The following is a 23,224-nucleotide window of genomic DNA, read 5'->3' as shown; positions in this document are numbered from 1 at the left end:
AGGTTCTTTCCCACTAGCGACAGCTGGGGAACAAGGCCCTCGAGACGCGCACCCAAAATGTTAAACTTCTTCCAGAGAAGCAGCTGCTGCAACTCTTTGAGCTGAGAGCAGTACTGGATACGTTTTTTCAAGAAACATCATTGATATTTGAAACAACGACTGACAGGCAAACTCATTATTCAGACTCGGGTATCGGGCAGACGTCTCCTCAAAAGTGAACAAAGTCAGCCCGTCACTTCACGGGAAACAATTCACAACATTTGTTGCCAATAATAATATTTGAGCTTTGAAACCAGAATTCAAATTTTGGAGAACCCTGACCCACCATCTGAGCGTGACGGTTCTTTATAAGGCAGTAGCACTAAAAAACGTGACTTAAAAAAAAAACTTTTTTTTTTTTTTTTGCTGTGGACCATTTTTGGTCTTTATTGAACCTGCTACAATACTGCTTCTGTTCTACGTTTCAGTGTTTTGGCTTGAGGCATGTGGGCTCTTACCTCCCAGACCAGGGATCGAACCGGACCGGGGACTGAACTGGCGCCCTCTGCTTTGGGAGGCGAAATCTTAACCCCTGGACCACCAGGGAAGTCCCAAAGGTGAGTCTTTATACGATTCGATGAAACGTGATGTTCAGAATATCAGCATACCTCAGGTGCCCCGCACGCTCCAGTGACCAACGTCTGACGTTACAGGACCACACGTGGGAGAGATCCGCTCCAAGCGCAAGACGGGTCCATGGGTCTGCTGTGATGAGCACAGATGTTCGCTAGCACGGCTTCACAGTCACACTGCAAGTGGCCTTTAGGAAGCTACCATCTCTCAGGCCGTGGTACAGTACTGAAGGGAAGGCATCCAGTCATCCAAAGGGCTATTACAGAACTTCTCCCTTTTGCAACTACATAGCTACGGGAGTCTGGGTTTTCACCCCATACTTCAACAACAACAAAAATGCACATTACAACAAGCTGACTGCAGAAACACAGATGAGAATTCAGCTGTCTTCCATCAAGGCACATAAAAGTCAAACCATGCCTCTCTTCTCATTAAACATTTTTGTTTTGGTAAATATTCATTTATCTTAAAATGTTTTACTTATAACAGCATAGAATGGGGAGAAGGCAATGGCACCCCACTCCAGTACTCTTGCCTGGAAAATCCCATGGATGGAGGAGCCTGGTGGTCTGCAGTCCATGGGGTCGCTAAGAGTCAGACAGGACTAAGCAACTTCCCTTTCATTTTTCACTTTCATGCATTGGAGAAGGAAATGGCAACCCACTCCAGTGTTCTTGCCTGGAGAATCCCAGGGACGGGGAGCCTGGTGGGCTGCCATCTATGGGGTCACACAGAGTCGGACACGACTGAGGCGACTCAGCAGCAGCAGCAGCAGCAGCACAGAATGGATTCTTGTTGCTAAAGCGAATCACTGACCGGCTCTGCATCACCTGGTGGAGCTCTAACTGGCAGGTACGGGCAGAGTCAGCCCCACTAGTAGGAGCTGCTTGACTCCCACTAGTCGGAACAGCAGGCGGCCCTGAGACGCAGAGCGGAGACCTCACTGCAGAACCACTGTTTCTGACGGCACCTGGACTTCCGGGGGAGGCTCTTCGCCTGATCTTTACACCTCGCTAGGCACTGATGCCTGGCCTCCTGGCACCAGCGCCTCTGATGACCCCTCTGCGGTCCCCCGTCGGCTCGAGGTTCCTGCGCACTTTAGGGAGCCACGCCCAGCACCAAGCATTCGTGGAGGAGGGGTGGAGGCTTGCCCTTTCCTAGTCCGCACCGAGGCTGGGCCCAGGGCCTCCTCTCCCCGCTCCCCGCCGCCATGAACCAGCGGGGGAGGGGCGCACGGCACCCGGTGCTGGGTCTGCAGGTGCCAGGTGCCCGCATGCCCTGGCCCCATGCAGCAGCGCCTCATACCCAGGCCCCAGGGGAGCCCGAAACACAGCTTCTCCATCTAGGCTATTGGAGGGCAAGAGTGTGAACAGATGTGTGCTGTTCTGCAGAACTTCCCCCAGCAAAACGGAACTCATCGCCACTTATCTCAGCTGGGGAAGGCCATCCAGCAAGCTTCAGGGCGGGGGTGTGGGTCCAACATGCACCTGCTCGAGGGCGAGCGGCTCTGCCCTGTGTGCTGCTTGCGAGGCTGAACTGCCACCTGGGAGCACCGACGGGCTGGAGATGCTGCACACTCGCCGCGGTCACCTCTTCCCTGTCACCCCTCCAGCCACACGATGCTGCCCTGGCCTTCCCTGCAAGGAGACTCTGACCCCCTCCCTGAAGCCTCTGGCAATGAGGTGGACTGCCATTACACGATATAAACCTGAACTTCATCAAGTACAGGGAACAATGCATGAAGACCAGGCTGAGGGTTGTACTCAACAAAATCAAAGTGAGTTTCTCAATGGTCCTCAACCAGGGACTGATGTGATGGAAAGGGTGCTTGAGGACGGTGCCCTACAAGTTCCGAGAAGCATGGAGAGGACAGACGTGCGACCAGGAGCAGGCACCTCACTAAGACGCAAGAGCAGCCAGGCCCAAGGGGCGCTGACTTGCTAGCCCGTTTTCCCTCTTAACCATAAGAGGATAGCCTCTTAAGCACCATAGCCTCATGGTGCCTGGTCAAAGGCTAAGCAGTGTCCAACTCTTTGCGACTTCATGAACTGCAGCCCGCCAGGCTCCTCTGTCCGTGAGATTTTCTAAGCAGGAATACTCCAGCAGGTTGCCACTTCCTTCTTGAGGGGATCTTCCAGACCCAGGGATCGAACCTGTGTCTCCTGCATTGGCAGGCAGATTCTTTTCCACTGCTCCACCCGGGACGCCCTCACAGCTCCACACTCAACCAGTGATAAATGGTGACGGCACCTGCCCACAGTGAGAAGTAGCCTGGGGAGCTCGCACGGGGTCGCCAGGGACGGCCTCATCTAAGGGAATCACAAAGAGCCCCCAGAACCCCCAGATGCCCGTAGCAGGCCTCCCTGAACCCTTGTGCACCAGAGGATCTCGTGGAATCAACTGCAACCACGTGACAGAAAGACGGATGGCTGCTGCCGGCCTCACATCTGCTGTACACACACACACACACACACACACACACACACACACACACACACACACACACACACACGTGCGCGCCAGAGAAACATTATGCCTTCCACGCAGCACCCTTGTCAAGAAACCCTTTCATCAGACAAGAAATCTCGGGTGAAAAATGAAAAGCCAGCATCGATTTCAATGTACAGCTGATTTTATTTACAAATAGAAGCCAGATAATCTTGTATTTAGATGGCAGAAGTTCCATCACTCATGATCAGAGAAGTGACGTTTGAAATTTATAAAGTTTCACACTACGATTCAATCTCTTTTCCAAGGAGGAAAAGAGTCTGAAGTTTGGAAAGAAAGACTAAAAAATACGAGAACAGTATCAGAGTGGGGAATGATGAATTGATGCTGGGGCTGAAATACGTCTCCAGCAGGCACCTTTCTCTCTACAAGACACAAAATGCATCCCCAGGCAACCTGATGGGCCCTCAGATACGAGGTTCCCGTTCTCCAACTCCAGGAAGGGCTGCCGCTTTCTCTGTCAATTCCTAGGTCAACAAGGGGAACCAGGATCCGCAGGGTTTTCTTCAAGAGAATTGTCGTAGCTGATTTACGTGCATTAAACCCAAGGGCCTCAATCTTTCGTTGCCTGTTGTTCAGTCGCTGAGCTGTGTCAGACTCTTTGCAACCCCATGGACTGCAGCCTCCCTGTCCTTCACTGTCTCCTGGAGCTTGCTCACATTTGTGTCCACTGAGTCGGTGGCGGCATCCAACCATCTCAGCCTCTGTCGTCCCCTTCTCCTCCTGCCCTCAATCTTTCCCAGCATCAGGGTCTTTTCCAATGAGTCAGCTCTTGGCGTCGGTCTTTAGATGACATCTTAGAAAAGCCTCACTTGGACCACTTTTAAGCAGCTGAGCTGAGGCCTCTCCAGCCAGTGGCGTCAGGAACACCTGCTGTGACATGAGCTCCGGAAAAGCTTGTGGGGAACGCTGGTGACTAGCGCATCGCCACGCCCTGTCCTCTCACTCCTGGTGGAAGGACCCGCTTCACCTGGGACAGAGGGGTCCTGGCGGAATCCAAGGCCCCTGCACAGTCTCCGGCCCTGGGCGGCTATCTTTGTAGCAGACCGTCCTCAAGTGAGTGACCAGAACGAACCTCAGACCAAAGCCCTGCCCCAGGCTTTCCCTCCAGGTCCCACTCTGCCCCCGTGCATGTTCCCAAAGCAGTTTAATGCCTGGTAACACGGTGCTCACATGCCTCTCCCTCCATCCCCAGAGTGGGCGTGACACTGGGCACCAGGCGGGCATCTGAGAAGGCTGTGTGGGCACTGGCTGAGCCAAACGGGGCCTGCAGCTGGCTTGGGGGCCGGCCAGCTTCCTCGGCCACCTCCTGCTGCACACGAGGCCCCAGCCACCTTCTGTCCCTGACCTGCCAACTGCATCCTCCCCAGGCACCTGTGGAAGAGCCTTCCCGCTGATACGTGGGGGTGGAGGATTCCATCAAACCGCCAGGCCCTGGGGGACTGGCTCCTCCGGGAAAACCCCAGCCAGTGGCCCAGCTGACCGTGGGTCTAGCAGAACCCCACCCACAAGGGCCCCATCAACGGGGGCAGGACGCCTCTCAGCTCCCTCTGGGACCCAGCACCACGTCCTAGAGTGCCAAGGTCCTGAGCTGAGGATGGCAGGGTGGTGGGGCCAGCCACCCACACGCCCCACGTCACTCTAAATCCGATGCCCTTTAAGGGGCAGGCTCCTCTGAACTCAGTTCCGTGGATAGTGAAACAGCTTGCCACGGCGGCCTGTGCCACGGGCAGAACCTCAGTCACCGGCTGCAGCAGAGAGGGAGGCGGGTCCAGTGGGGATCGGACTCTGCAGGGGAGGGGTCCCTCTGAGCCTGCACCGTGCCCCCCACGGGCTCTGAAGGGGGGCCTGGTCCCTCTGAGCCTGCACCGTGCCCCCCACAGACTCTGAGGGGGGGCCTGGTCCCTCTGAGCCTGCACCGTGCCCCCCAGGCGCTCCAGGGGCCCGTGTGCAACCCCAGACACACACACACACGTTCAGCAGCAAAGTCGGGGCTTCAGAAGGCTTGCGCAGCCGTGGCGGTGGCGGTGGCAGGACCCGGGCGGGGCTCACCTGGATGCCGTCCAGCAGCCGGCTCATGCACCAGTACGTGTCGGCCTCCACGTTGCGCAGTGCATCCTCGGGCACCCGGGAGATGTTGGCGGAGTCCGCCTCCTCGTCATCTGCAGGGCGGGGGAGGGGGAAACAGGGAGCCGTCAGGTCTTGGGAAGACGTGCGCTCTGCTCACAAGAACACCACCCCCCCAGGATCCCCCTCCTTCCCACTTCTCCTGCTCTAACTAGACAACTTGTCTTCCACCTCATCACTTAACAGGCCTCAATTTTAATACCTAATTAGTTGCAGATAATTAATATTCTGAATCCTCTCCAATTAATTAACATAATTAATATATTGTAAATCATTGCTTCTTGGGCATTTCACATCCTAAGAGGGGATCTAAAATATATTACTTATACCTAACTGACATCGGAGTTTTTCCATAATATTTTTAAAAAACTCTGCTTCTAATGTATTCACAAATTCACTCAGTAATAAGCCCTCTAAAAACCCGCTTCCAAGGTGAGACTTTCCAAAACCACATACTGCTACGCTGTGAGCAGACACCAAGACAGCAAAAACACAGATGTGTTTGAAAAGAAGAACAGGCAATGGCACTCAGTAGTTTCTTCCTCTGAGTACAAAAATCTAATGAGAAAACATAACTTAAAAGTTTCAAAATGCAAAACAGACACCTCACTGGAATGGCTTATCAGACATCTGAAGAAACTGATTTTACATCCTTAGAAAAATTGCCACCATCCAGCATAACACTCATAAATGTTTAAAAAATTGTGTCTCCTATTTCTAAAACTTTATATACTTTTGTTGTATTTTGCAAATATGCATGGCATCCTTGCAATGAAAATGTTCTTTAAGAAAAGAAACATTTCAGCCTGGAATATATTTAGAAAGCTTTAAGTGGATAAAAATGACAATAATTATAATAATGATAACTGCTAACGTGTATTGAGTGATTATTATATATGCCAGGCACTCTGTTGCACCCCTGGGAAAATGGGGTGCAGAGAAGCAACAACCCAGCCTGGAAATGGGGGGGGGGGTCACAGCGTGGACCCATGTCTGTCCCCAAACCTTGGCCAGGCCTCTGCACTCAGGCACGCCTCGCACCTGACCCGGCCGTACTCCCACCGCGTGAGAGGCCTCCTGCTCTGTTCTCTGTTCACAGCAGAAGTAAAAAAGTAAAACCAGGGCGGGCGTTTCCAGGCCGGCAGCCCACAGGAGAGCCGACTGGCTGGGCCCTCAGGAGCCCAGACAGGCTGCCACGGCCCCAACACGCGCACACCCCTCCAGGCACAGCCTCACGGCCGTGTACACCACACAGCACCTCTGGCTCCAAGTCCCTGCTGCCCTCTGGGAGCACATGTGTCCTTCTGTGCGAAGGAAAACAGCTCTCAGCCCTTCCTTCATCTGCTCCCTCACGCACTCAACAGGCCTTTGTTGGTTTGGTCTGAAGCGTTCTTTTATTGAGATATAATTCAATTCGAGTGTACAATTCAGGGGGTCTTAGGACCTTCATGGGCTTAGGTAGCGTCGCCACTATCTAACTCCAGAATGTTTTCATCACCCCCCAAACACAGCCTGAGCCCAGCAGCAGCCCCTCCCAGCCCCGGGGGCCCCGGGCAGCATCCCGTCTGCCCCACGAACGTGCCTGTGTGGCCATCTCAGGCCAGTGGACACAGGCCACGCGGCCTGTCCTGTCTGGTGGTCCTCACTGCACACGAGGCTTCCGGGAGTGACAGTCTCCCCTCTTTCTATGGCAGAACGACCTCCCACTGCACGCATGGGCCACGCCCTGTTTATCACCCCTCCTTGGTGGGCACTGCCCACGCCCCTACACTCCAGACCCTTGGGCGCAGAGATGAGGAAGAACCAATGCCCCCAAGGAGCTGGCGGATTAAAGGGGGAAACGACTTCAGAAATGGAAAACAGCAGACGTGGGGGGCTGTCTGTTCACAGCCAGGCCCCAGCGGGCAGACTCACGCGGCCCACCCTCCCCTCCGATGCGGGACTAGGGTGAAGCATGCTTTGAGGCCAGCTCTGGGCTCCCTCCCAGCCCAAGGTGCCCATGAACCCGCCCCCCGGGGGCTGCAGGCCTCGCTCTGCCCCCAGGCTGGCCCGGCCAAGCACCTGCCCTCGGAACTCTGTCTGGGAGGCCCATGTGCCCACGGGCCCCGAGCACCCCGGGGACAGAGCCTGCCTGGCTCCACGCACGGCCTCTTCTCTGCTGGTTGACAGGCGGGAAGCCACGTTCCCCTCAGGGCTTCCTGCACTGCGCTGTCTGAGTCGCAGGCACCGGGTCGTGCCCAGCATGATGCCCTTCCTGCTTCAAGACCGAGATCACAGACAGGAGTGGAAGTGCCCTCTTTGGAGCACAGACTTCCTTGCTGGGAAAACGACTTGGGCAGGATCGACTCGGTGTCCCCTGAACCAGAGCAGAGCCGACCGCTGTCCAGTCTCAGGGCGCAGGGTCTACAACAGCCCGAGGGCTCCTTGGGAGTGTCTTTCCTCCATGTCCTCGCTTTCAAGGGTCTCCAGACCACTGAGCTACAGGGCCTCAGCCCTCTCTGGGTCACAGAGGAGGTGGGGTCGCCCAGGCCAGGTCGGCGGGGAGTGGGCACCTGTGGGAGGCAGTGGGCGCCTTGGCAAATGTTCTTGGTCTGTTTAGCGGGCGTATTATTTGATCCCAGGAAATGTCGGCGGCCTCTGCCAGGCGTCACTCCCGACGACAGGCCATTTGCTCCTCTCTGACGTAACGAAGTACTGGCATCTAGCTCAGACAGCCCCCATGCCAACCTGTCTTCCGCAGGTCGAAAGAATCAGAATGACCCCTGCTGCCAGAATGAGATAAATACCCCTCTGCCAGAGGAGGCGCCCCCGGCACGGCAGAGCACTGGGAACAGCGCAGAACCTTCCAGAAGCCCTGAGGCTGGGACTGCAGTCGGAGTCGAGGGACAGAGCAGAAACCACGGCGGCTGCCCTGGCGGGGGGCACGGGGCACTGGCGGTACCAGGGGGCGCGGCTGGGCCGGGCACCGACAGGAGAGCAGGCACAGCAAGGCCTGCCTGACGGAGGCGCGCTCACGCCGCGGGGGGCGCCAGCTCTCGGGGCCGAGCCCTGACCCCAGGGTGCGCGCCTGCCCCCAGAGCTTGCCCGCTGCCCTTACAGTCCGCGGGGAGGTGGGGCAGGGGGGCAAGGGGTCTGCGCCTCAGGTCAGCGGGACTCGGTGTCGGCAGAGAGGCCGAGGCCAAGGAGACAGGACACGGAGGGGAGGCGTCCCGGCCACCGGCCCAGGTTCAGGGGAAGAGGCAGGACCCAGAGGGCAGAGCTGATGAACTCACAGGGACAGGAGGGCAGACACCCGACCGGCGCGGGCGGGTGTGAGGCCTGCACAGCTGCACGGCAGCAGGCATGTCCGAGCAGCGGGCGTGAGGCCTGCACGGCTGCACGGCAGCAGGCGTGTCCGAGCAGCGGCTCCCGGTGCCGCCCTGGGCCCTGGGCCGTGTGGACATCCTGACCCAGCCTGTGAAGACGCTGCAGGCAAGGGGAGTGAGGGGCTCAGGGCCCCCAGGGTGGAGGGGGACCCCACACAGCCAGCCCAACTCCAGGCAGGGCTGACCGACCCCCCCCACCCCGCCACCGCCCCGGGAGCGTTTGTGACGAACACGCTGCTTAAAATGACAGAATGTGAACCAAACAGTTCATCAAAACCCGGACTAGACTCCACGTCTTACTTTTATCTTCTAATCACAAATGGACATTAACGCCGGAGTGAGCAACGTGGTCTCGAAGCTGCACCCAGCCCTCCTCCCCAGCTTGTCCGCATACCTCGCTTCGGGGCCAGGCCTGTATCCCGGGGACACCAAGCTGAGGAAAGATCTCCAGCCCCATGGAGCCCTCAGAGTGCCGGGGGCAAGTGCACCGGCCAACGCCAGGGAGGCGCCAAAGGCGCTGATGCCACGGTCCCGGGCGGAAGGCCCACAGGCCTGAGGGGACCACAGCGAACACGGAGGCGCACAACGGGGAAGACAGACACGTAATAAAAACAGTCTCACTCGCCACCTGAGACCACAGAAAAGCTTTGGGGCGGGTTTGCATAAATTTTTGAAAATGCTGTCTGGCCGTCTGATTGTTTAAAAAGCAATTTGAAAAACAACCCCAATCTATCAACAGCTCCACTCATACGGAAAACTCCAGAACTGCAGGTCAGACACGACACAAGAACACGGCTTAGACGGCGCCGCAGAGAACCCAGGAGGCCCTGCGCGTGACTGGGGGGGCAGGAACCGACCGCTGTTTTCCACAGAAAGGCACAGAGTAAGAAGACAGCATCTGCTTTCACAGTGCAGTTATTTAGCAACGGGGCAGGGCGCGGATGCTGTTTAAGCCACTGGGAGAGTTTAACTAAAAGTCTGCCTTTCCCACAGACAAACAGCCCTGGAGCGAAAGTCCCCCATGGTGGTGGTCCTGCCCTTGCAAATCGTGAGAGGCTTCCGGGGTGTTTGGGGGTCAGAAGGATTAGGGTGAGGGGATCCGCTGGCTTTCGGAGCGGGGGCACCAGCCATCCTCTGCCAGACACAGGAAACAGAGAAATGGAAGAGACGGGGTCTCGTACGGAGAAAACCACACAGGGATATAAGGGCTGCTTTGACACACCCAAAAATCCGCCTTAGGTAAATAAAGAGCAGGATTCTCCTATGCACATTTCCGTGTCCAGAAGAAAGAAAAGGTGAGTGGGAAAAGAACAGGCAGGGTGAGGAGCTCGAAGTCCTGGGGAACCATGACGAGCAGGCCGTCATGACAGCCGCCGCCACCGACAGACAGACGGACGCACAGGCGGACAGAGGGTTTTTCCTGCGTTTCCAAGGCGTGTCCTCTGTGCCAGGGTCCGTTTCACGGGAAGACACCCACCAGGGAGAACACTCCACCCAGCAGACGCGGGGCCCGCAGGCAGGGAAGGCGCTGGGCAGAGCAGAGCCGGAGTTGGGGCTCGTCTGCTGGGCATCGTGGCCACACTGGGCCAGGTGAGGGGGTCAGGGCCTCTGACTCCATGCGGACAAGAGGGAAGAGCCCTGGTCGCTAGCCTCCTGGGACAGCGACAACTCTGGAGAGGCAGGGCTTCCTGCAGAAGAACAACAGCCCCCCTCCTCTCCTCCATCGGATGGCAAGACAGCCAGTCCCTGCACAAGCTCCCCAAGCTGCGATCTCCTGGGCGGGAACCCCCACAGCCTCCCTCTGCCCCCAGGAGACCCCAGCAAGGCTGGGGACACAGGCTGGAGCCTCACTCACGGGGATGGGGACCAGGGAGCTCACAGTGGGCTTCCGCACGAGGTAAACCCAACAGGGTGGCCTGCCAACCAGAAAGGGGAGACAGCTCACAGTTAAACACCGCCAGGATGCTCACGGATCCAAGGACACGGACCACCCACGCAGGCTAGAGGGCGGCCTCCCGCACCACAAGCTTCAGAAGGAGAGCCTGGCCTGCTGGGGACCAGCGAGGGCAGCTAAGGGGGCAACAGGGCCATTCTGACCACGTCCATCACCCATCGCGCTTGAGCCCTGCCGGCGATGAGCCTCTTCACCTAATCGGGAGCTTAACTGGCGATCAGAAACACGCCCTTCTCTATCAGCAAGCTGGAGCCACTCTGCGGTCTAGTCTTCCGCATCCCTTGACCTGGGAGGTTTAAATTTGAAACGCTGACACTCTGGTGATGGAGACTCCAGCACTTAATTACATAGGTTTGGGCTCCAATGTAGGGGAAAAGTCCTGCTTCGGCGAGAGAGGCGTCTCAAGACCATAAATTCACGAAAACTCCTTGGCCCGGCACAAATGATGAACGTGATGATCAGACTGGCTGAGCAGTAGGAATGTTTAATTCTAACATAAGTAATATAAAAGCAGCTCAAGGTTACAGCTCACAGGCCGTCAAGAGTCTCCAATTCTGCGACAGAGTTGAAGACCCACAGCCCTCAGCCATGGGCAGACGAGGACCACGGGTCAAGGACAAAACGAGGATGACGAGCTCCCTCAGGGTCAGGCAGGCCGACACCATTCGGCCATGTCGGACGATCCACCTCCTGGCCCTGACAGGGACCCTGATGACAAGGATCCGCCTCTCACCACCAGCGGGGCTCTGTTCCCATCCCCTCGCGCCCCTGCACACCCCATCACGGGTCTCCAGCCTCACAGAGCTGCAGCCCTGGCAGAAGGCACGGCTCTGGGGGACAGGACACGGCGGGGGTGGGCGGCGGGCAGCTGCAGGTCTCTTCCTGGGAAAACGCGGTATCTGACCCCAGGGGCAAGGCCTCTGGAACACTTGGGAGAAGGACAAGGTTGGTGTGGGCGCCGAGGTCAAGCGTGAAGGGGAACTTCGGTATCCCTGGTGACTCTTGCTTTTATAATGCCGTTTTGATGAAGAGCACAGCTTAATCTCACAGCGCTCTTCTGGCTTGATGGGCTCTTTGATTTTTTTTCCCCATAACGCTGTGAGTAGAGGTTTTGGTAAAGGAATTGCCATTGGTTGAGATACTGGTTGATTCTCTTAACTCACATCGAGCACTTGTTTGTGCAAGAAAACGTGGGGATGGGAAAAAGGTAAAGATGAAACAGAACCACCTGCAGAGCCCGGAGGAAGCGGGGACCAGGCACACGCTCATTCACCGACTCCCAGGTTCATTCGTCGTCTGTCTATCGATCTTCTTCATTGACCTGATTCATCTCTGGGGGGGTGCGCTGCACACCGCCGTGTCTGCGAACAAAGAAACTGCCGCGTGCAGAGTGAGCGGGGACGGGGCCCAGACACCGCCGGTTCAGAGGAGACAGAGGGCCCTCGGGGGGATGCAGGTGGGGGCGACGTGGCATCTGACCCGGGCCTGGGAGGACAACAGGCAGGGCACAGGGGGATGGGAGAGAGGTCACACGAGGGAGGGCCCAGGGGCAGAGCCCAGCAGCTGCACAGACGCCCACACGGCCAGGCCGGGCCAGAGGTCCTAAGGCTCCAGGGCACCCGGCCCTGAGCTGGCCTCCCTTAGTGGGAAGGGGGGCTGTGGAGACATCGGTGCCCTGGAGTCAGCGGACATGGGACGGGGGAGCAGGGATCTGGTGGGGGACAATGCTGTGGGCGGAAGAGACACTCCCAACCAGAGCCTGTGAGCTGCTGCTGCTGCTGCCGCTGCTGCCGCCGCCGCCGCCGCCACCGCCGCCGCCGCCACCGCCGCCTGAGTGTCTAGGCTCCACGACAGCTCCCACCAGTGAGGTCACTGCCAGGGAACACGCCAGCTCCACGCGGTGAGGTGCCGGACACTGCCACCTCCTGCAGAGGTCAGGGCAGCCTGGGTCGCGGCACTGCCCGGCTACATCTCTACAGCATGCGTCACCAGCTGCGTCCCTCCCCACGGCTGCACCTGCGTGTCCCCTCACTGCCGTAAGAGCTCCGAGAGCAGGGCTGTGCCTACCTCACTCTCCGTGTCCCCAGCCCCTCCACTCACACACAGCAGACACCCCCAAACCCCCTGCCAAGTGCCTGATGGCCTGCTGCCAGAGACCCACAGCCCAGGAAGGAGGAGGCGCTCCACCGACAACTCGGCCCAGGGCACAGTGCATATTACGCCAGCACGCTCTGTGAAGAGCGAGAAAAGATTTACCCGAAGTCTCTGGCCAAAGGAAATATCCAACTTATCGCTGAACTTAAGCTTCAACACTTTGGCCACGTGATGCAAAGAGCCGACTCATTGGAAGAGACCCTGATTCTGGGAAAGATTGAGGGCAGGAGGAGAAGGGGACGACAGAGGACGAGATGTTGGATGGCATCGCCGACCCAACGGACATGAGTCTGAGCAAGCTCCTGGAGTTGGAGATGGACAGGGAGGCCTGGCACGCTGCAGACCACGGGGGCCCAAACAGTCGGGCACGACTTAGAGACGGAACGAGCAGTAACTTGCCTCCACGAACGGCAGTGCAAACAAGTCAGTGAAGGAGCGTTCTTCCAAGTGAGGTCACGTGCAACCTGCTCCAACGGCCTCCTTCCCACAGAAGCCCAGGGCTCTCTGAACAGAAGGCCAAGCTCCTCTGACCCAGAGGCACCCTGAAAGACTGCAGCAGGTGCTGGCCTTGCCTTTGAGAATCACGGGCACACCAGGAAAACAGGAAAACAGCTCCCCAGGGCCCACCTCTCCCAGGAGAGCAGGCCCTCCTCGGCTCCCACCCTCTCCCTCGCTCAAGAATCAGAAGCGTGGCACACAGGGCCTTCCCGGCGCTCACAAAGATCATGAAACCCACGCCGTTCATCTGGGACGCACCAGGGCCTGGACCGCTCGTCAGGCCCACAGGACGAAACCTCCCACACCTCCTCACTGCATTAAAGGGCTCAAGCCCCTCGTTACTCTAACGAGGAAAGGGGTGGAGGACTTCGGGTTAAGACCTTTCTGACCGCGCATCTCGAAGCAGATTCTGTAGACAGGCTCGTCCTTCAGGAGGCAGACAGCAGTCATTTAAACAGAGAATGAGGTTTCTGGAATCACAATCATCTGATAAAGGCAAAGTGATCATAAATCAATCCACTCAATTGATTTACTCCTTTTATCCAATTAAGTCAAAAATAATTCCTCAAAGGATAAACGGGTCTTTAAATCAATCAGCAAAATGCTCACTCATTCGAATCATCACTAATGCAGCCAGATGGAAAGAAAAAGCTGACCAACTGGAGACCCTCCTTGTTCCCGAGGGTCTGGGTGGACCGCACTCAGAGGGGCTGGAGGAAAGCTTGGGGTGCGGCACTGGGGCAGAAAGTCGCCCCCAGAGGGGCATGACGCTGGAATTCTGACTTCTCAGCTCAGAGAAAGACCCTCCCAGGGAAAAGCCCAGCACAAAAGGGAAACCCAGTCTAGATCAGCACAGTCAAATATAAGATGGTCGTAAGAGAAAAACTGAGAAAGCAAAACAAGCTGGACAAACGTCTGCAACACGGTACAGGCCAAGGAGTGACATCCAACGAGCTACGAAGAACTGTTTCCCAGGAAGAAAATACAGAGCAAGCCCAGTGAAGATGAGGACAACACCTGAAAAGCATACTTACCAAAAAGTCAAACATAAGGAAACAATCAGCAGCACCAGCTATCAATAAATTCAAATAAACATAACCAATTTAACCAACATAAAACGGCAACACCTCAAAGTGTAAAGTACCCACCACGGGTACAGGTGAAGAGAAACAGACTCGGGACCCACGCTGAGCACACACAGCACAGAAGGTCTGCTCAGGGAAGGACGCACAGGCTCGGACACAGCGGGTCAGAGGCCACGAGCGCCCACGGAGCTCTGCAGCGCCCAGGCGGGAGGCAGGGCTGAGCGGGCCCGCGGTTCCATCCCGCCTCGCTGGGGTCTGCCGGAGGAGCTGGGCTTCCCCGCCCAGGCCCCGACATCCCAACTCCATGAGAACAGGCAGGGCAGCCCGAGCCCAGATCAGGATGAACCCGGTGCTGTTCCACACGACTACCGAGGCCATAGCGAGAGCCCAGACGTGACTTTCTCCAGAAAGTCACACCATGAGCACCTTGGCTGCCGGGGGACGAAGGCCATTAGAAGAGCCAGCAGCCCCACCTGACAGGCATGAGTCTGAGCAAACTCCGGGAGATGGTGAAGGACAGGGAAGCCCGGAGCACTGCAGTCCACGGGGTTGCAACGAGTCGGACACGACTGAGCCACTGAACAACAAAGCTGAATGGCCTCCTTTCCACATCGTTTGAAACATACTTCTGTTAAAAATAATCTAATCCATTGTGTGGCTCTCCAATTTGTCCATAGGAGGAAATTTTCCCTCGACAAGAGCCCTTGGGCCTCCTTTAAAATATGGGGCCCTTCCCTCCCTGCTGGTCAGGTGGCCTCCCGGCTCACAGCCCAGCAAACGCTTCGGGTCCCTGCAGTCTGGGAGGGGAGTCAGCCTCTGGATGTCGAGAAGGTCCTCAGAAGCCCTGACTGCAGGCAAGTCCCACAGTGAACCTCTTCTAATTCGTGACAGGAGTTTATCTTGCAAGCAGCACACCTGTTCTCCATCCCCGCCTATAGAAGCATTCAGAGGCAGAAGGGTGCTGCAGATGGCGGCCCCGCTTTCCTGCACGGCCGGCACAGAACCACTGTGGCCACTGATGGGGTGGCGGGGAGCCCCCCACACCACAGAAAGGCGCGTCCCACCCTCGGGTCACAGCTCCCACGTCCCAGGTGGACCGTCCACGCCGTGTCCCACCCTCAGTCACAGCTCCCACGTCCCAGGTGGACCGTCCACACCGTGTCCACACTCAGCCCGCAGCTCCCGCGTCCCAGGTGGACCGTCCACGCCATGTCCACACTCAGCCTGCAGCTCCCGCGTCCCAGGTGGACCGTCCATGCCGTGTCCCACCCTCAGGTCACAGCTCCCGCGTCCCAGGTGGACCGTCCACGCCATGTCCACACTCGGCCCACAGCTCCCGCCTCACAGGTGGACCGTCCATGCTGTGTCCACACTCGGCCCACAGCTCCCGCCTCACAGGTGGACCGTCCACGCCATGTCCACACTCGGCCTGCAGCTCCCGAGTCCCAGGTGGACTGTCCATGCCGTGTCCCACCCTCGGGTCGCAGCTCCCGCGTCCCAGGTGGACCGTCCATGCCGTGTCCACACTCAGCCTGCAGCTCCCGCATCCCAGCTGGACCGTCCACGCCATGTCCACACTCAGCCCGCAGCTCCCGCGTCCCAGGTGGACCGTCCACACCCTACAGAAGCACACCAACTCCTGACAGGCCCGAGACCAGAGCACAGGGAGGGCAGGGGCAACTGTAAGCTTCTCCCAAGAGCCCTCAGGTGGACTGAGGGGCTGGACACCCGGCTCCACGCCTGCTCTGAGCCCATGCCCAGGCTGAGGACGAGGGCGCAGGGATGGCCTCGCTGGGCCCCCAGACCAGCCCGAGGGCCTCACGGCCTGTCCAGGGCAACGCCTGGGCCCAGGGAATGGTCAACCTCGTCAGCAGTCACCCGAGCCAGCACGCAGCCATCACCCTGCACGCCTGGAGGCCAAGAGGAGAAGCCGACGCAGACACAGGTCCTCAAGGGACACAATCCCGCCCCCATCACTTCGCTCCCCAGTCACAGAAGAAAAGCTGATGAACTCACGCCTTAAATAAAGGGCGAGTTGGCCACAAATTAGCTGTCACCTCAAATGCAACCAGGCCACTGACTATTCCAGCATTCTAGTTCACCCGTTTTTCCTACGTGGAGTTTTCTCTCAGCTTTTTCTGTGGCGATGGCTGCATTATAAACATGCATCCTCCTGAAAGCTGGCCTTGGTGGTGAGGGTTTTCCACTATCACATGCCCTTTGAAGCCATCTTTCAGGATGCTGGTTACCAGGCCGGGCCTGGTGCTCTGCCAGCTCCGTAACACGGGCTGCAACGTCATCTGAAGACTTCTCCGCTATCAGGAACACATCTGTGGACATCTTCCTTGCACAAGGGGTCTGATCCACGTGGAGAATCGTTTGCTTACGGCAAGCATCTCAGATGAAACTGGCAGGTGAAGAGTAAGTACGTTTTCAGGGCTCCTGGCAAATCTTACTAAAATATTTTGAAGGAGCATTTGGAATTTGCACCGTAGCCAGGACGCCCGAGACTGTGGCCCCACCATCTCTCAGCGGTTCCTTCTCTCCACCTCTGGGAAGGCTCAAACAGCTCAGCAAAGTGAGGTTTAATTTGCACCGTTTTACATTCTGGTGAGGTTTCGCGTTTTCCAGCCGCTCCTTAAGCCCATTTCGGACTCACTGAGTTATCAGCGCAGCCCTGAGGCGTGGGGCGGAGGTGGGTGCTCACCCCCAGGGCTCTCCAGGTTGGGATTTCAGACCCCTGGTCTCCTGCTAAGCACAGCCCTCGGGGGCAGAGGTCAGGCCTCCCAGCAGACCGGACAGGAACCAACTGGCCCAGCTCACCACACCTGCGGAATCCCAGTTGCCCCAAGGAAACACACAGAAACTGAGGAACCCAAATCACAACACCCCAGATGAACCTGTCAAAATGCACACACACAAAGACACACAAACGCTCCCCAGACCGGCGGGCTGGTGGCCTGTGCCCACACGGGGGCCCCTCTGTAACCAGGAGGGCGCAGCACAGGGTCTGCTCTCCCTCCAGTGCCTGGGCTTCATGAGGATTCAGCCTGTCCACAGGCTGCGGGGCGAGGCCCCTGACCAAGGCCTGGGCCCCCGTGTCCGGGGAGGCGGGTGAGAGGTCACTGAAGGAGGGGCTGCGCTGACCTTCTCTCCAGCCTCCATCAACCCAGCTGCCTGAAGAAACAACGGAGTCGCTCCTCTGCCGTGTTTGTGCTGGGATTACGAAATGCAAAATTAGGGGTGCGGGCCCGGGACATTGCGAGCCACACAGAAAACAGGAGCTACACGGTCACCGTGACTGCAATCTGTCGCAGCCTCTCGGTCTCACGAACACAGAACACGCCACCCAGAGCCAGACTGCTCCCGTAAATGCTGAGGATGGGCTTAAAAACGTCCGAGCCACTTGAAAAGCTCAATGTTCCACGGATATAAAATCACACAGAAACGCATTACAATCTGCAGGCGCTGGTGAGCTTGTGTGCTGGCCGTGGTGGAACCCAAGTGTGAATCCACAGCCATCATGCAACTGGAAGTGAAGTGATAGACAGTCAATCGTGCCCAGCTCTTTGTGACCCCGTGGACTGCAGCCCACCAGGCTCCTCAGTCCACGGGATTCTCCAGGCAAGAATACTGGAGTGGGTTGCCATTTCCTTCTCCAGGGGATCTTCCCGACCCAGGGACTGAACCCGGGTCTCCTGCACTGCAGGCGGATTCTTTGCCAGCTGAGACGGGAGCAAAACTTCAGAAACACTTAGATGACACTCTACCTCCATTTCCTACGTTTATCTGAAATTCTTCGCTTGTTTTTGAAAAGTTAGACTATTTCAATGTGTTGGTGTCATGAACGTGTTTACTCAAGGGTAGTTAACAGACTCAACGCAAAGCTAAAGCTGCCTGGAACAGAGAAGACACAACACCAACCAACCAACACTATTTGCAGAGAAAATGAAAGGAGGAGGGTTTGTCAGAGCAAAGCCTCAGCGGCCTGATCATTCCGCGCTTGCTCCCCACGAGCACCACTGAACTCTCCATGCCCGGAGTCCTGGGCAAGGGTGTCTGTTCTGTGCTTTGAGGAAATCTGTTCTCTTAGCTGGAGACCAGCCATCCTCTTGTCTTCAGATGTGTGTGCCTGGTACTGACCATGGGGCCTGCTCACTGTAGGCTGGCTTGAGGGTCCTCGAGCCCAGTATCAAAAAGATGCCAAGAAAACAGATTTCTAAACAGGGGCTCCCCTGCGCCTCGCACACGAGGCCGGTCAGGGTGTAGTTAACGTGCCACCGCCCACGAGCTCAGGTGAGGATAAGTGTGGTTAGGAGGAGGCACGCGGTTAACGAGCTCCGATGCCCAGGGAGCTGCATCCCAGCCTCGAACCACAGACTGCAGCCAGGAGTGAAGGTCTTGTTTCCAGAAACTCCCCCAAGGTGAGTATGTCCTCGGACAAAGCAAAGATGGGACATCACTCTTGAGGAGCGGCCAAGACTGCTGCCATCCCCGGAACCCAGAGAGAGAAATGCCTGGCAGACTTGGGGGTGGGGAGGTCCTAGCTTCCCACGCAGAGCTGGTCCTCACCCTCGCCAGGGGCCCTGCGGATGGGGGCTGGGCGGTGGAGGAGGGATTCTGAAAGAACACGTCTCAACAGCTCAAAGTGTCCAAAAGGGACGGCTCCCCAACAATGGCACCCAAGGTGGCGGGGGTCCTCTGCCTGCCCACAGACAGCCCCTGGTCCTGCCCCCACGGAAAGACAGGACCAAGCGCCCAGGGGTGAGCGGGGTCACAGTGCAGGCTGCAGGGGCCCTCAGAACGAGGGGAGTGCTGAGAAGGGCTCAGGGGACAGGGCTGTGCCAGCCCTGGGAACAGGACAGCTAGCTGCCAGGTGCCAGCCGCAAGGAGCACCAGGACCCAGGCCAGGCATGGATGCCTCTGGGCCGACACGCCCCCAGGAGGCCGCTGGCTCTCTGGAGAGCAGGTACACGAAGGGGCCCCCGGGCTGGGAGCCCCGCCACCACGGTGCTGTCACCCGCCTCCAGGGGCAGCCGCTGCCGCTGAGGACACTGCCCCCAGCCTGGACAAAGGCAGGAGATGTGCGGGGTACTGGGGAGGGGTCCGCCACAATCGGGGGCCTGGCTCTCCCGCCCGCCACCCATCCCCCTCCAGGGCCCCATCTAACCCTGGGCACTGTTCAGGGCTGGTGGGGGCGGGGGAGCAGGCTCGTCTCCAGGCAACAGCGGGTCAGGGAGGGGGGTGCAGGCCCGGCAAAGCTCCCATCCCTCACCTTCTCCAGGGCGCGTCCTCCTGTCGGACAGTCCCTCGGGGGCTGGATCCCTGCACAGCCCACCCCCAGCCCTGGCGGATCCGTGTTCATGGAGCTGCTCAGCTCCACCTGCTGACCGTTGCTGGTCCGCACTGCCGGGGCCCAGGTGGAGGGGGGCGTTTCCACCGGCCCCCAGGCCCCAGGCCCCAGGCCCCAGTGCGGAGACTGGGCAACGGCTCGATGAAGACAGAGGCCCCAGCCTGACTCCAGGCCCCTGTGGACTCTGGAGGCCCCAGCCTGACTCCAGGCCCCTGTGGACTCTGGAGGCCCCAGCCTGACTCCAGGCCCCTGTGGACTCTGGAGCAGGGCCTCCACCAAGCACCCAGCCGGACCTCCCCACCCGCCCGCAGCCTGCCCTGCGCTGGGTGCCCGCCTCTGCACCTCCCTCCACCACCTGCCTGACTCGCCCGCATCCTTCAGAACCTAACCCAGGCCACTCCTGCTCCTCACCAGCGGCAGAGAGGACCTAAATCTGAGGTCCCGGAGAACGGTGACGCCTTCCCACGGGAGCCCTCACATGTGAGTGAGAGGAGACGCTCCTGCCAGAGCCCAGAGGCCTCCACTCTCCCCGCCCCAGGGGCACACACGGCCTCGCCAACACAGCATTCACCTAGACGCGGAGGGCAGCTCCCACCTGCCTGCCCAGCCTCACCACCTTAGGGCTGGACCAGACATCAGACACCTAGGGCAACCCCACCAACTGAAGGGTGGCATGCTGACCCAAGAGAGGGTCTTCTGTCTAGCTATGCCAGGGAAGTGGTCTTGCTAACAGCACATTTATTATGACACACGATTCTTGAAAATAATGGTGTGTATTCTGAGGGATACAGAATGTATATGAAGAAAAGTGCCCGGAAACGCACGACGCAGCTTCAGCTGACATCGTAGTATAGTTCACTGCATCGCAATTTGGCCCATAACGCTCCTACAGACGCACGTTTTTTAATAAACCAGAATTGAGACAGTGTGAAGGTCGAGGTCCCTCGACTTCTGCGTGTACTCTGGTCATTTTCACGTACTGGAAAAGCATGGAAATCACGCACCACCGCTGGCTTATGCGTCCTCTACGGCTGGACGTGTGGGTTTGTCTGGCGCCTCTGCAAGGACAAAGGCCTCGACAACGAACCCCCAGCCCTGTCTTCGTGCCTTCTCCTGCCTCCTCCAGACAAGGAGGCGCCCGAGCCTTTCGGGACTCAGAGATTACGGGGTGTCAATCTCATCACACCTCAAAAGCACTGAGCATTATCTTCTTTAATCGTGGCTAATTTGATAGACAAAAATAGGACTGCATTATTGGTTTGATTTGCATTTTCATTACAGTGACGCTAGACTTCGGGTTTTGTTTTTTTCAGTGTGTTATTCATTTGTGGTAGCATGTTGCAACATTCCTCCTGATTTCCAGAAAGAATCTTTTTATCTGTATGTTTGCTATTCACAGACAGAAGAAATGGTTCACAAAGATAAACACTGTCACAAAAACCCCACAAGCAAGGAGAGGCACGGAGGAGCAGAGAAGAGGTTGTTGTGGGAACATAAACACCACTTCTGCGGGCACGGAACGCTCACGGCACCTCTGAACAAAGTGAACATTTTCGATCAACCTGAGACCACCGTTTCATGTAAGGATAAAAGATAACTAAAATCAGGGTACTGTTCTGGGGTGGCTAGAGAATAATTTATTTTGCTTGGCCTTTCTTATCCAATTCAACATTAGTGTATTTTTAATCAAATATATCAATATGTACTAATTAACCCTGCGTGGGGTGACTCAAAATTAACCAACCGCTTCAATAATAAATCAAAAAACTGTAATTGGTATTTTAATTTTTTATAAGTAACATACCATGTAACACTGGAGTGAATACTCTATCACCACCATATAATTACACCACAACATACTCTGAGGCCCATCCTTCACGCTGCTATTAGACTCATAAAATATGCTTCCAAAGTGAGAAAAAATAGCTGTCAAGAACCGCATCTTATTATTCAACTATTAAACTTTCTTAATCATCAATCAGTTTAATTGCTCCTGACACAGGTTATAAATAACATTTTGTGGTTCAATAGAACACTACATGGGTAACCCCATCGTCCCCGGGGCTGAAGAAGTAAAATCCCCTCCCCGGGATATTCCAGCAGCGTCTGCTTATCCTTCACTGCCATTTTCATTTCAGTCGGATATAGCATTCTGCAGCGTTTTGCTGATTTAGGCCAAAGATGTTAAGAAATCACTGTATGTAATTGCCTGGCATTATTTTCGACTAGATCCCTAATGGGCAGATGACCCATTTCACCTGGTCCCAACCAGCAGCTGAATGCAGACATGACTGCCTGGCTGTGTCCGGCTGCTGTGAGCTCTGGCCCCACCTCCGACACCGGCTCGGGGCCCCAAGCTCCAGCCCTGGGCGCCCAGCTTGGCTGCAGCGGACGCAGAGAGGGGACGCAGCTGTGCCTCAGGGGGCGGGACACTGAGGGGCGGCGAGAAGGACAGGCGGGACTCTGGGGTCCTCCCATCAGCAACGCTGCGCCAGGCTGCATACGATGGCACGTCACCCGTCTGCACGGGGCCCCGCTCTCACGGGTGCGGGGACGGTGCTCAGCAAGGCTGGGGACCCACCACACGCCCGGGGCCTGCTGTCCATGGAACGCGCTCACTCGCGCCTGTTCTCCCCGAACAACTCTGTAACCACGGTAGTCAGCCACCTATGGAGAGATCTGTGTCAGTGGTGGCCTTCCCTGATAAGGTGAAGGCTGGAAAGCCCCGGAGTGACACCCCACCCAAAGGCACCGAAGGGGCGCCCGAGGTGCCAGCTGAAGGCTGCACGGCCAGCCTGTCCCAGGCCAGAATGGACGGGGAGGTGGGCAGTGAGCGTCCCGCTGGAGGCGGGGAGCCAGCAAGGCTGCACCGAGGGGGAAGCCCACTGACTTCATACTAGGACGATGGGCCAGGTTAGCTTCCAGGGGATTCCACAGAATCCTAAGAAGTGGAACAAAAATAGTAACGGGAGCAGACTTCCTGTAGGAACGAGGCAGGACAGAAGGCGACACCATGACGCTGCTGAAGTGCTGGGAGAAGAGCTGCCCGCCCAGACTCCCAGACTCGGTGAAGACCCCTGCCGCGAGGCGAAACAAGCGCTTCTCGAGACCAACGCAAGACGGAGCTACCCTACCAAAAACGCCGAAGACAGTTCCTCCGGCAGAAAGAACATGCTGCAAGGGGGAAAGACAGAGACCAACCGGAGAACGAGGGGGACCGGTCACGGTGCGGGAAGGCGAACGCCAAGGGAACTTTCCCTTGTTTATAATTTCTTTAAAAGATAATTGACCAGAGCACAGCAGTCATGAAGATCTTGGCTTCTCTGTATAAAACCATTCTCCAATCACAGGGACTGGGCTCCCTGGAGAAACGGATACACACACACACACACACACACACACAAAGAGATCGGGCTATGTCAGAGGGACCCAGGCGCCAACTAAAACAGCGCCCAATGGCCAGAGCTGGAACATCTAGAACAAAAGGTAACTAGTGTTACTGGACTGTGACCCAAGATGTGAAGTGAATATCCCCACAGCCACACCAACGTAGAGGACTGAATGAATT

General features: G+C 57.2%; 1 protein-coding gene across 6 annotated transcripts in view; it reads right to left on the bottom strand.

Annotated features, from left to right (window-relative positions):
• TBC1D22A (TBC1 domain family member 22A) overlaps positions 1-23,224 on the bottom strand; it is a 264,330-nt gene that overhangs the window by 95,800 nt on the left and 145,306 nt on the right. For all 6 annotated transcript variants that reach the window (XM_060413629.1, XM_027968225.2, XM_060413628.1 and 3 more), the window contains one exon: positions 5,173-5,282. In XM_060413629.1, coding sequence (XP_060269612.1) covers positions 5,173-5,282 — 110 coding nt within the window. The remainder of the gene's footprint in view (positions 1-5,172; positions 5,283-23,224) is intronic.

Source organism: Ovis aries, chromosome 3 (assembly GCF_016772045.2).
Source record: "Ovis aries strain OAR_USU_Benz2616 breed Rambouillet chromosome 3, ARS-UI_Ramb_v3.0, whole genome shotgun sequence".
Lineage (NCBI taxonomy): Eukaryota > Metazoa > Chordata > Mammalia > Artiodactyla > Bovidae > Ovis > Ovis aries.
Note: the sequence above shows the minus strand (reverse complement) of the source record. Positions and strands in the feature narration are given on the sequence as shown.